The sequence below is a fragment of the Pongo abelii genome, chromosome 16 (genome assembly GCF_028885655.2).
Source record: "Pongo abelii isolate AG06213 chromosome 16, NHGRI_mPonAbe1-v2.0_pri, whole genome shotgun sequence".
NCBI lineage: Eukaryota > Metazoa > Chordata > Mammalia > Primates > Hominidae > Pongo > Pongo abelii.
The window spans coordinates 79135095-79149692 of record NC_072001.2 but is presented as its reverse complement, the minus strand read 5'-3'; the positions used below and the strand labels follow the sequence as shown (position 1 = coordinate 79149692).

The following is a 14598-nucleotide window of genomic DNA, read 5'->3' as shown; positions in this document are numbered from 1 at the left end:
CTTAAAGACACTTATGAATACATCCATGGAACAAAAATAGAATATGAACAAAAAATAACCAGCGAAGAAAAGGCTCTTAGAACTCAGGGCTCATCTTGGGAGTTGGTCCCCAATGAACCACACCTCCTGTCATCACGGTCCTTGGATGGGCCCATCCCACAGTGAATCTGGGTTGGCCCCGAGACTCACTTTAACCTACAGAATTTGGTAGAAATTATATTGGACCTGTTCCAGATCTAAGCCTTAAGAACACCTGGCAGCTCCACTTCTATGCTTCTGGAAGCCAAAAATAGGAACTGACTATCCTCTTGGAGAAAGAGAAGCCACATGAAGAGGCCCGAGAGGATGAGACGCTATGCAGAAAGGCCAGATGAAGAAACACCAAGGCAGCAGACCTGTGGGTGAAGAAGCCGTCTCAGACATTCTACTGCAGCTGAGCATCCAGATGACCAGTCCCTGCCACCATCTAAACCACAGAGTGAGAGCTGCCAAATGAGACCAGCAGAAAACCTGTCCAACTAGCCCCAGTTAAGCCATACAATAGCGACAGATAGGCAAATTTGTTGTTTTATGCCATTAAGTTTTGGGATAATTGGTTAAGCAACAATAAATAAAACTTAAAGTTATGACTGTCCAAATAACATTTCCAAAAGTTGAAAGAAAAATATTTCAGATTTTAAAATTAAAGAAAAATAATTTAGAAATAATATGAGATACAAGACTCAAGACAAGAAGAGGTCTAAAATCCCATTAACGGACACTTCGAAATGAACAAATAAAATGGAAAGGAGAAAATTAACAACAAAAATATGAGAAGATTAAACATTCCAAATTTGAAAGAGCCTATCCATAGACCTATCCATTTGGTATACTCAGCACAATGAGTGAAAAAAGACCCACACTAAGTATACTGTTGTGCTGTTTCAGCACATCAAGGAAAAGACAAACTCCTAAAGGCTTCCAGAGAGAAAGCCATACGTAAATGACTGAAACTCAGAATGGCATGAGGCTTCACCACCACGACTGGTTAGAAGACAACAGCACAGACTTTGAAATTCTAAGGTAAAATTATCTTCAACCTAGAAATATATAATCAACCAAACTACCAATCAAGTGTGAGGGAGGGTAGAATATAACAGAAGTCAACACTGATGGGGATGTGCTATGCACCAGGCACTGCTCTAAATGGTTTACTTGTAACAACTCATTTAATCCTCATAGTTCCCCCAAAACATAGGTACTAACACTATTACTGGTTCCCCCATTTTGCCAATGGAAAATTGATGCATAGAACAATTAGGGAATCAGCCCAAGGGCACACAGCCAGTAAGTAGCAGAACAAAGATTCAAACCTATCTCGGTCTGGCTCCAAAAACCAAACACTGGATAGTATTTTTCAGAAGCTAGAGCTCAGAAAATGTACTGCTCCATGCTTTCTTAGGGTTTTGCCTGAGAATATAGTCAGGCAAAATGAGAAAGGGTAAGCCAAGAAAGACGGCATGGGATTCAAGAAACAATGGATCTACTGTAGGAGAGCAGATGAGAAAAACCTCAAGATGGCATCTACACAGCCAACCCAAAGAACCACCTGCCAAGATGGGCACAGAGGAACCAAAGGCTTCAGAAGAAAGGGAAACCTCACAGAAAGGGCTACAACAGAATTTTTTAAATTAAAAATTACTATTATGAGGAAGACACTGCAAAACAAAAAGCTGCACCAAGAAAGGAAATATCCTATCTTAAATATTCTAGAAAACTTGGCTTTACTCTACAAAGTCCTAATGATAATTAGTGATTACTTATATGACTAAAGATAATATTTGAGGAAGGGGAGGTGAGTGGTAAGTGGGTGGTATAAGAGCTAAATTATCATGTATTATAGTAAAAAAAAAAAAATAGGTAATAAATATTTAGATGCCTAAATAAGTAAATCCAGAATGAAGTTAGTGGTGGTGGTGAGCTAGTGGAAATTTCTGTTGCTTGCAGGAGATAACATTTGGTTTAGTCTTTAAAAAGCACAGACAGACTTAAGGAGATGACATTGCTAGGTGAAGGTAATTGAATAACCAAAGACAAACTATGAAAGAAGCAAGAGCATTTATGGAAACCAGCAATATTAACAAAAAGGTGGTGGTAGGGAGAAGGGCAATTGTTTGCCTGTATAGTAAATACCAGCAGCTCCAAAGAATGAAAAGTTTATTTTTAGTACCTAAAACAAACAAAACAATTCAATAGGAACAAAAATGAAACTAACTTCTAAATAAGTTGAATAATAAAAAGAAAAATCATCCTAGTTTGACTTTTGCTTGTGACAATTTATTTAGCTCTTGAACACTAGAGAATTTTTACTTTACCTGACCCGTGGGTAGTGGTTGATCTAGCATCTCAACATCCAGGTGCTTAGGAAGGTTATATAAACTGCAGAGTTCACATATCAACCACTTCAATTGCTGACGAAGCTACAAAACACATTTCAGTAAATAAGCATTATGTTAAAGAGCCCTTAGAAGACATCAATAATGTTATGACTACTGTAATCAATCCAGTAGGAAATGAAAAAGTTTGTTACTGCTCAACTGCAGCTTACAGATTTAAAAAATAGTCTTTAAAATATTTTCAGGACCCTCTAGTATAAGAAAGTTACTATGGCTTGGGGTATAATCACTACAACTGATACCTAGCAGAATGACAACAATAAGGGCAGAGGAAGGAAGTTCCAGACATTGTCCAATTTCTCACTGCTAACCTGTTTTCTGAGAAACTTACAACTTCAGACAAGAGAACATTAATGCATTAATGAGGCTACCAAAAAAATAAAAACAAAAAATAACAGAAAAAATAACCCAGACACACACAGGCAGTGTTGTTACAGATGGATTACAAAATTATATATTCCAGTCATATTCATTTAAAAATACAGAAGCAAATATCTAGTAGACAGAGCCTGGCAATCTAGATGACCTTGGATATCCTATCTAATTCCCTGAGTATGAGTCTACCCATCTGTAAAACAAAGAAATGAAAACTTTCCCAGAATGGTAAAGATGAAATGAAACCTGTAAAACACTTGATACTTAGTAGGCTCTTAAGTGTCTGTATAAAAAATAACAATAATTCACTAGGAAAACTGCAAAGAATAACTGTAAATTTCCATGTTTAAGTCCAGATTGTTTTGTAAGCATATTTGCTTTCAACAAGTAAACAAGGTAAATCATGTGCACAAGTATGGTTTTCATTGTTTAAAATGTTTTTCAATGTATAAGGTGACTCAAATGGGATCTAATAAGGCAACTCACTTCACTTGGTCAGGAACAGTTTCCTAGGTGGCTCTGACCAAGAAAAGAGATGAAAAGAAAGAAGCAGGTTTACAAAGGACAAAGAAAGAAGACACAGGATTAGAATGGGTTAACGAAGCAAAGAATAAGCCTTCCCAAAGTGGACAACAGAGCAAATGAAAATGAGGAAGGCTGAACGGTAAATTAGGATCCAACAAAAATCTTCATGCTTAAAAGGAAACCAAGCTCCAGTGTGGATCTGATATCCACCCAATACGCTCTACTGCGTGCTAAGTGCATAACGAAGATGAGGCAGGGCAATCTGGACACAGACCTAGACACTCTGGCCTCTGGCACGGAAGGGGCTCCAGGAGTGCTGGGGAGAGAGGCAGCAGGGTAGTGGAGTCATACCAAGCAACAGGAAAGACAGGGTAGTACATTTTCCACGAATTTCAATTTTCCTCCCTTCCCCCACACACCAAAAAAGCATTTGAGGGATGGGAGGAAGAAACTGAGATCACAGGGAAAATAGTAAGAGACATTCAGAAGGACAGGTCTTAGAAAATTACTAGTTTGGGGGGGGTCAGAGAACAGTAGTATATAAAAGAACGCTAAGACAGTTCCCAGGTTTAGGTATGGGTGACTAGTTTGATTATTTCATTTTGTCCCACTCACAATCACAAGGAGAATTACTGAGAAAAAAACACGGGGCTGACAGAATGCTAGGAGGTGGGTAAATGCAAATTTAAATGTCATCATTTTGAATATCCATGGCACTCTAAGTGAGATTCCCTAACATATATGATTTACAGACAGATATATGGGTTTGAAACTCTGGAGATGAATACAGATTTAGGAATCCCTAGAACAGAGGTCATGACTAAAGTAATGGGAGTAAAATATTACTCAGAGAAAGCACAGAATGAGAAGAGAAGAAGTAGGCCAAGGAAGAAGAGATCAGAGGAGACCAAGGCAGGGTGATAAGATCAAAACAAGACAGTAATCAGACGGAAGTTCCATTAGATTATCAGTTCCCAGAGGACAGGGACATGCCTTATTTGTCTTTTATACTCAATTATCACAGAGCCTGACACAGAAGCCAATTTTTTTTAAATTGTGTTCTACTATTAACAGTTTCCTGTACCCACCAGGAAAAGAAAAAAGTATAAACAAGCATATAGATTTTTTTACATTGTATACTAAAGAGGCCAATTATACACAATATTTTATGCCTTGCTTTTTCACTTAATATATCTTAGAACTTTGCACATGCTCTTATGGAAAGACTGGCTGCATTTTTTTTTTTTTTGCCTACAACAGAATATTCTATTATAAAACTATACACTATTTTTATTTAACCAACTCTTTATTGGTGGACATTAAGAATGCAGGAATGTTTCAACAAGGGAACAATCGACAGTATCAAAATACTGCAGAGGGGTCAATTTGGGGACTAAGAGAGGAGCCGCTAGTTTTGGCAACTAGGAGACAAATTTTAGTGCAACGATGAAGGCAGAATCCAGATCATAATAACTTCAGCGAAAAAAGGTGAAAACATGTAGCTTATTCTCTCAAGAAACTAGGTTTTGATAAACTGGCAGAGGCTGCAAGAGTGGGAGGTAAGCTGTTTTCTCCTTCATGTAAATATATTCACTTTTTAAAAAACTAGGACCAATTTTATATCCTATTTCATTTAACCTTATGAATGTGTTTATGTAATATTTTAGATACTGAAAAATAACTCATTTTTGCTATTACAAAACCGTTATCTTTAGATCTTCAGAAGCAACTTCCTAAAAGGAGGTAGAGTAACAGAACTATGTCTACCATTCTTTCCCATCAACCCCCTTGCTGGGGATGTAAACATGTGTCCATCTAGCTTTTAATTTTTACCTCTTACCTTCATGGCTCTCCACACAAACCTTAACTCGTGTGTGTGTGTGTGTGTGTGTGTGTGTGTGTATATACACACACACACACAGACAGAGAGAGAGAGAGAAAGAGGGTCTTGCTATGTTGCCAAAGCTGATCTCAAACTCCTGGGCTCAAGCAATCCTCCCACCTCGGCCTCCCAAAGTGCTGAGATTACAGGCATGAACCACTGTGCCAAGCCTCAGCCTTAACTCTTAAAATATCTTTTTTTTTTGGAGACGGAGTCTCACTCTGTCGCCCAGGCTAGAGTACAGTGGCACAATCTCAGCTCACTGCAACCTCTGCCTCCCAGGTTGAAGCAATTCTCCTGCCTCAGCCTCCAAGTAGCTGGGATTACAGGTACATGCCACCACACCCGGCTAAATTTTGTATTTTTAGTAGAGATGGCGTTTCGCCATGTTGGCCAGGCTGGTCTTGAACTCCTGACCTCAACTGACCCGCCTGCCTGGGCCTCCTAAAGTTCTGGAATTACAGGCGTGAGCCATCACGCCCAGCCTTCTGTTCTTAAGAATAGATGTGTTTAAACCAACTATACAACTATAACTTATCTTGACAAAAAGCAGAGTTGAGACTCAAACTTCCTCAAATAGTTTTCCTAAGACTATTTACAGAATAATCTAGCCTTTCCTTATGAAGTTAGAATACCACCTTTACCTTATACTAAATTCTCATTTGCATGACTCTGGTTCTAAATTTCCATTGCCTTTATCTGTCTGGAACAGAGTTAGTACACAACATTTTACTGAACATCTGGTTGAACAAGTCTATTCGTTTTTTTTTTTTATCATTTACCCTTTTAAACAAATGTTAGAGTCATTTTGTCAACTTCCAAAAATAAACCTGCTGGGATTTGTACTGAAATTTAGTTTATATATATATATATATATATACACACACACACACATACACATGTATATACATATATACACATAACATGTATATACACACACACATATATATTTTTTGAGACAGGGTCTCACTCTGTCACCTAGGCTAGAGTTCAGAGGCACAATCTAGGCTTACTGCAATCTCCGCCTCCCAACCTCAAGCAATCCTCCCACCTCAGCCTCCTCAGTAGCTGGGACTACAAGTGTGTGCCACTACACCCTGCTAATTTTTGTTATTTTTTGTAGAGACAGGTTTCACCATGTTGCCTAGGCTGGTCTTAAACTCATGAGCTCAAGCAACCTGCCTGCTTCAACATCCCAAAGTTCTGGAATTACAGGCATGAGCCACTGCACAACCAGCAGAAATTACACTTACGAATATGAAGACATGGCGATAAGTGACATATTTATACCATGATATCTGCTCATCCAGGAACACAGAATGCAAATCTTTCCTTCCACTCAGCAAAACTGTCATGTTCTTGATAAAAGTCCTGCACATCTAAGTTGATTCTTAGGTATTTAAGTTTTGTTGAAATACTTGAAAAAATACTTTATCACTGTATCTTCTATGTGATTATAGCTAAAATTGTGGAAAGCTATTGACTTTTATGCAACAGAGCTTTCAACCAGTAATCTTAAAAACTCTTTTTTTCAGTTGGTTCCTCTGAATATTTTTAGGTAAACAATCATGTCAGCTGAAAATAATGATGATTATTTTTCTATAATGACTGTATGATATCATGGGAAAATACAGTAATTTTTTTTTTTTTTTTTTTTTTTTTGAGACGGAGTCTAGCTCTGTTGCCCAGGCTGGAGTACAATAGCGTGATCTCGGCTCACCACAACCTCTGCCTCCCAGATTCAAGCAATTCTCCTGCCTCAGCCTCCCAAGTAGCTGGGATTACAAGCATGCGCCACCATGCCCAGTGAATTTTTGTATGTTTAGTAGAGACAGGGTTTCACCACGTTGGCCAGGCTGATCTCGAACTCCTGGCCTCAAGTGATCCGCCCGCCTTGGCTTCCTAAAGTGCTGAGATTACAGGCGTGAGCCACTGCACCTGGCCAGTAAATGTTTTTTAAAATAATGTAAAACTATATAGACTATGACCTCAACTATTTAAACGTATGTATAAAGGTATATGTATTTTACTAGCAAAGAAAAAATATATACTGGTAGAAAATAACCATCATGTCAACAGTGGTTATATTAGGCAGAGAAATTATGGGAGATTTTAATTTTTTTTCCTGTCTATATTTTACTAATTTTCTCAACAATGCTTGCTCATGAGTTTTATAATCAAGAAAAAAAGTTAAAGATTTTTTCAACATGGAAAGTTATATTTCTTTATATACTAAAAACAAAAATAAAACTTTCTGTTCTTTTACTGCAGACTTACAGACCCTTGAAAGAAAAGGCAATTCCCTCATACTAGTTCTGGTGTCATTCTCCTCATCTCTCCCTTCACTTCTACCTTGGTCTTTTTTCTGCTTCCCACCTTGGCTAGTGGTCTCTACCCAAAATGCTTGTTTGGCTTAATGGTTAGAATTCAGGGAAAAAGAGATCCCTAATTTGTAATCTAAATTAAGGTTATACATGTGGGAAATAAAAGAGAGAGACCAGGTAGTAAATAGAATTTGAAGGACAAAAAAAAAAAAAAAAAAAAAAAACACTAGTCTTTAATTCCTACAAGATTATAATCATTAATCATGCTTTTATATCACATTATCTCTTAACATTTAATTTCTGTATGTAATATTCATGAGGAAAAGAGAAAATAGGTTGGCTTATTTTCTTACCAAATTGTTGTTCTTAGTATCTTCTAGACGTTCCAGAACTGATGTCAGATTTGGGTCTTCAGAATCCACAAACCATATGGGTGAAGAAGATGGATAGGATTCCTGTTTAACACAGAGACACCTATATTAAACAATTACAAACAGACTAACCCAAATATGCAATTAAACCACACCACTAAACGGCAAGATGATTATGGATTTAAACAAAATGTATGAGGGGAAAAGGCAACACATTAAAAACCATGTGAGGAGCTGGACTTTTGAGACAACCATTCTCCTTGCATAGCACTGCCTGTTGCTACAGCTCATAGAAGTCAATGATTTTCTTCAACAGTTGTAGGCAGCCTCTAAAATGGCCCCGATCACCCTCACCTCCTGGCATTCACACCCTTGTAAAATTCCCACCCCTGGACCTAGGGACTCACTTCTAACGAAGAGAATACAGCAAAAGTAATAACATCACTTCTGAGATTAGGCTACAAAGAGACTATGATGTCTGCCTTGCTCATCCTTCTCCTGCTCTTTCCATTGCTCCCTCTGATGGAAACCAGTTGCCATGTGATGAGGTGCCCTATGGAGAGACCCACATGGTGAGGTATTATAAAAGGCCTCAGACCAATAGTCATCTAGAAACGGAGGCCCAGTCCCACAGCCTGTGAGATGAATCCTGCCAACATCTACATAAGTGAGCTTGGAGCTGCCAACATCTACATTCTCTCCCTATCCTGCCTTAGGATGATCATAGCTGCCACCAACACCTTCACTGCCTGGTGAAAGGCCAAGCCAGTGAACCCAAGGTAAATTGCACAAAATCCTGACCCACAGAAATGGTGAGATAATGTTTGTTGCTTTAAGCTGCTAAATTTGCTACAGAGCAATAGAAAACTAATTCAAATACCATGAAATTCTAATGTTTTAATCTATCACACAAACCAAGTACTACCAAGAAATGCCATTACTACATATATATATATATATACACACATACATATATATATATATAATTTTCTTTTTTTCCTCGAGACAGAGTCTTGCTCTGTGGCCCAGGCTGGAGTGCATGGTGCAATCTCGGCTCACTGCAACCTCCGCCTCCTAGGTTCAAGCGATTCTCCTGCCTCAGCCTCCCAAGTAGCTGGGATAACAGGCACGTGCCACCACGCCAAGCTAATTTTTTGTATTTTTATTAGAGACAGGGTTTCACCATATTGGCCAGGCTGGTCTTGAACTCCTGATCTCATGATCCACCCACCTCAGCCTCCCAAAATGCTGGGATTACATGCGTGAGCCACTGAGCCAGGCCCATATCTTTTTTAAAACACAATTACACGTGATTTTTTTAAAAAGCTAATGAACTAAGCATTATATGCTTTCACCCACTAACAGATATTTACTCTGTTACTTTGTATGGTTTTCTATTATAAATTGGGGAAAAGCCATTATTATTATATATTAGCTTCAGAACAACTAGGTTCAAGTCATGGAAAACAATTTCACAGAAACGATTTTAGGAAACACTGCTTTGAGAACTATAATCTGATTTATAGCTGAAGCCATAGAAACTGAATATTTTTAAAGCATTTTACCAAATGTTCTTTTAAGAATAAGTTGTATTGATTGAGGACATCATTAATAGTATACCTGGTCAATAATGGGTTATTTACATTCTCGTTCCTCCAACTCTTACTGTGCCCCAAATCTCTTTACAGGCTAAATGAGAAACTCTCCAGAATTAATCCTGTTCTTAACACCACTTATTGAGTACTGCATTTTCTTCTTCAAATTCTTCAGCACACATTGGGAATACACCATCTGGACCATTTTTACTGTTTTAGTTTTTAGGTTTCTTTTTCCTTAGGCTAAAGAAACTGCAACTACACTTAGGATCTCATTATTTGGTTAGTATTTGTCTAGTAAACTTCAGCATAAGCCAAGAAACATACATGTCGTCGCTCTGGACTGAAACCCTTGAAAACCATGTTAAGAAAATTACAAAAACAATTAGCTGAAATCATGTTTTTAATCTTGTAGATGAAAAGATATGATACACTGCAGATCTAAGTACCTATTCCAATGGTTCCCAAAGTGGGGCCCTCAGACCCCAGGTCCAAACTATTTTTACAAGAATACTAACATGTTGACATATGTTGTAAGGGTGCAGATACAATGGTGGGTAAAAATGCTGGCACTTTAGCACAAATAAAGGCAGTCATGGTATTCTTCACTATGCACAGGAAAGGCTTAAAAAGGAAGGGCAACAAAAGGTCAGTTTAATTTAAGAATGTCTACGATAAGGCTGGGAATGGTGGCTCATGCCTGTAATCCCAGCACTTTGGGAGGCCGAGGCAGGACGATCACTTGAGCCCAGAAGTTCAAGACCAGCCTGGCCAACAGGGTGAAACCCCATCTCTACAAAAAAAATACAAAAATCGGCTAAGCATGGTGGTTGCATGCCTGTAGTCCCAGCTACTTGGGAGGCTGAGGCAGAAGGATTGATTGAGCCCAGAGGGTCGAGTCTCCAGTGAGCTGTGATCACGCTACTGCACTCCAGCCTGGGTGACAGAACAAGACCCTGTCTCAAAAATAAAAAGAACGTCTATGATGAAGCAGTGAAAATTTTACTACATCTGAATCCTTGAATATGTCTTTTTAATATTTCAAGTGATGAAATGGGAAGTGTACATGAGCATTCCTACAGACTGCCTGAGAAAAAACCCTTGTGTGACTAAGTCACGAAGTGAATTAACCACTTAAATGGAATATCATTTTTACTTGAAAGGATGACTGACAATGTTATTTCAACTTGGGTTTTTGGCAGGCATTTTCCTCAAAAAATGAGATTCTGTCATTTCAAGGAAAACAACAGACAGGCCATAATAAAATTCAATAATAAAACTGCTAATAATAAAATGCAAGTTTTTGAACAAAAAATTAGAATTTTTGAAAACCTGTATCCACCACTGTTTTCCAAGAATATCCTGATAACATTGACGGCAATATTGATGAATGTATTTTGATACTGTAAAATCAAATGTATCACCATTTAGAAGATCTCGGTGAACCATTATTTTCTAAATGACCAATGCATGATGTTATAATATCATGCAAGGGTAAAAGATCCAAAGTTCAAGAAGACCAAGTTTTGATGGAGTATCAAAAAAGCAGCCTAGGCAACATGGCAAAACCCTGTCTCTACAAAAAAACACAAAAAATTAGCCAGTAAGATGGCCTACACCTGAGTCCCAGGAGACTGAGGGTGCAGTGAGTTGTGATCACACCACTGCACTCCAGCCTGGGCAACACAGTGAGCCCCCATCTCAAAAAAAAAAAAAAAGAATATCCACAATTATCTAAAATGGCCGTTAAAATATTCAGAATTTTTCCAACCAGGTATCTGTATGAGGTTGGGTTTTGTTTACATTATTTCAAGCAAATATCATACAACAAATTAAATGCAAAAGCAAATGACAGAGCAAACATCAATGAAATTTGCAAAAAATGTAAGACTGTGCTACTATTCTATTTTTTGGCTTAGAAAATTTTGTTTCATAAAAGCACATTTATAATATGTGATGAGTTTTTAAAGAGTTAATGTTTTAAATATTTCTGATTTAACTTCTAGTGATAAATACCAATAGACATAACTTACATAAACCAAAGCCCTTAAGTCCTCAATATATTTTCAAGAGTGTAAAGGAGTCCTGACCCCAAAACTCTGAGAACTGCTGCCTTCCCCTCCACTTTCCGTCCTTCCTTAGAATTTTTTCCTTGGAAGAAACATCCCTTTGCCATTCTACATTAACTTACACAGTTCCATTGAGACCAGTTTTGCTACCTCCCTCCCATCTTTCCTCCTCCCTCTCTTGACACAAAACCTGACCAAAGGATTCTACCAGCCCACCCCATTTCCAGTGATTAGCTGTCAGGTGGGCTAAGGTAAGAAAATCTGGGTTTTCCCTGAAGCTAGACCTCTAGTTCTGGGAGATCTGGAATCACAGGGACAAGGTTGGCCACCTTGGGGTGGTCAGAATTCATCTTGCCTAAACGTGAGGAGTAAGTTATAACATGGATCTACAATATTGTTGAGTGAAAAAGCAGATTACAAAAAAATCTGATTTTTTAAGGGAGAGGGAACATACATAAGCATCGGAGAAAAGAGATGAGCAGATAACTGGAAAGATACAAAATTCTGATAGTGGTATATTCTGAGTGGTAGAATTATAAGTAATATCTCCTAGTTTTGACTAAAATTTTTTTAATGTCTTACAATAAGGTTTTGTTTTCCATATTATAAAATATCCACCACGCCAGGAAACTTAACCTTCAGCACAAACTCTACATCATGTTCAAGGTTTGTTCAGTTTAATATTTAAGAGACAATCTACTTTGAAAGACATCTAAAATAATGACCAATATTTCTACACCTATGCATTAATATATTCAATCTTTCACATGCTTTAAGTTTTGTAATTTTATAAGGTTAACTAAACTTTATATCTATCTTAAAAAGATAAGTTTTCCTACCACTTCTCTTTAAAATAAATATGACCTACAGTATATCAGTTTTTAAACAGTGAATGGTGCTCAAAAATCCCAATACAAATTCAGGCAGTTTTCCCATATATAGAATGTTTAAGTGCTTCTAGCACCGCTCTTTTTCACCACAGTTATGAAAACACAGAACAATTACCTAAGCATCTAATTAGTCAGGTCCTTTGTTCCTCATCCATTCTATTAGTTTTATAGTAATTTTAAGGCCTGTGAGGATGAAGTTGTCTGTGACAGCTACCATAAAGATTATTGTAAGTGGACAAATTTCAAACAAGTTCATCACCACTACCATCCCCACCATAAAACCGTCTTAATGGAGAGAAACACAACTCAAGATTAACCAAGCCAACCTCTTTACCTGTCACTACTTAAGAAAAAGTTTTTTTTTGTCTTATTTAGAAGTAACTTTCTGTATCTATTTTTCTCCATAAATCCACTCAGACCATTGTGTGGCTCTATCTCAAGCACCAGCAACCAAAACTGGTTGACCAGAATGGTCAGTTTTTGTATCTTTCCAAATGTAGGACACAGCTATCTTCAGGGATTTCATTTTTTTTTTTTAAACTGATGCACAAACTTCTTGAAGGTTCAGAGATAACAGCAGTTGTAATTCTTCCGAAGGCCAATTATGGGACACATTACTTTCATACTTCGCTGTTCAATAAATGTGCGGTGGAGAATGAAGTAAATTGACAGAATTAGCATATAGTACCTTAATAAAATTCTAACTGCTCTGACAACAAAAGATACTTAAAATGCATACACATGGTTCCCTGCTAATCATTTTACAAATAAACAACCAAGTAGCTAACCTAGAGCCCACAAAAGCAGAGTAAAAATTCTAACACTTGTTGAAATAAAAATGCTTATATACCCGTGATAAAAAGAAAATGCTTAAGTATTCAAACACAAGCAGCAAATTACAGCTACTGAGAACATCATTGTAAGCAAACTGAGGCACAGAAAAAGGTGCTGATGGGGATCTGAACCACCTAAGCTGCAGAAAGCCACTGGATGGTTTCCTAGGTTCCAAGTTGGGATTATCTTTCAGAATCTTCTAGAAGAGATCACATAACACTGTTAGAAAGGATCTGGAAAAAGGGACTCCTGCTTTATCACTCTGGCTCTCCAGTCATGCTTTACATTTGGCAGTGACTATTCTCCATTCAACTCAATTCCCCACCCCTCAACTAGCTGACATTTATCAAATACTACCCTTTTCCAGGTCTAAATATGTTTAACCAAATTAAAAAAAAAAAAAAATCAAGATACTAAGGGATATACTATTCACAAAAGGGAAACCTAAGTCTCCTCTTCATATATCTGTTCCTTTCAAGGACAGGTATAAAAATGGGGATGAGGGAGCATAGATAACCACCAGGAATTTGACCCTATATTATAAATTGGTCAGATAAATGAAAACAATGATTCTTCTGGAATGAAAGTACCACTTAGGTGCTTAACATGACAGTTCTGATATTTCCAAATGCTCTTCCATGAATCCAATTTGGAAAGGTAATCTGTCTCAGGAGGGCAAACCAAAGAGAAAGTCTTAGGCTCCTTAGTCCAGGTTTATTTCCTTTGCACAACTTTGACTGGACTACTTTTTAATCACAGTAAAGACTAGAAAAATGCAAGATGAAGTTAACAGCAGTGCTTTATTTCCCACGAAAAGCTGTTATAAAGCATTTTCAAAATAAAGTGTTATTCAGCCACAAATGACACCAGCACTTTTATATTTGTAGAACATAATATCATTGCCAAAGAGCTTTCCTCTATATGCTGTCTTGCAAGGCAAAAAATATTACCTATTGTATACAGAAACACAGTAAAAGAAGTGACTTACTTAAGCTCCTAACTACTAAATAAAAGCTAAACTTCTCACTTCCTCCTAGATTCACAGCTCCAACATTTTTAAAATTTAGTATCTTGCTGTTGGGGGTAGGCACTTTTTGGCAATAATGAATAGAAATTTAATTAACCAATCAAAAACAGTGTCCCACTAAAAGCAGCCTAGCAAACAGCCACTTATGCAGAAAGGGTAATAATTTATGCTCTACAAGTAACATAAAAAATGAAGTTTCATTTGTTTACTAGCTAATTTACTTCCTGGGGGAGATTTTTCATTCTAAAACAGTGATTCCCTACCAAGAGTG

The 14598-nt window shown here is 37.4% G+C and overlaps 1 protein-coding gene across 12 annotated transcripts in view; it reads right to left on the bottom strand.

Annotated features, from left to right (window-relative positions):
* Nucleotides 1–14598, bottom strand: part of UBE2Q2 (ubiquitin conjugating enzyme E2 Q2) — a 58655-nt gene that overhangs the window by 39402 nt on the left and 4655 nt on the right. For 8 of the 12 annotated variants that reach the window (XM_024232681.3, XM_024232683.3, XM_063716245.1 and 5 more), the window contains 2 exons: nt 7895–7996; nt 2355–2459 (listed from right to left, as the gene is read on the bottom strand). In XM_024232681.3, the coding sequence (XP_024088449.1) occupies nt 2355–2459; nt 7895–7996 (207 nt within the window). Of the gene's footprint in view, nt 1–2354; nt 2460–7894; nt 7997–8319; nt 8341–14598 lie in introns of those variants that run through there. The other 4 variants (XM_024232684.3, XM_054532953.2, XM_063716244.1 and 1 more) reach the window with 2 other exon arrangements.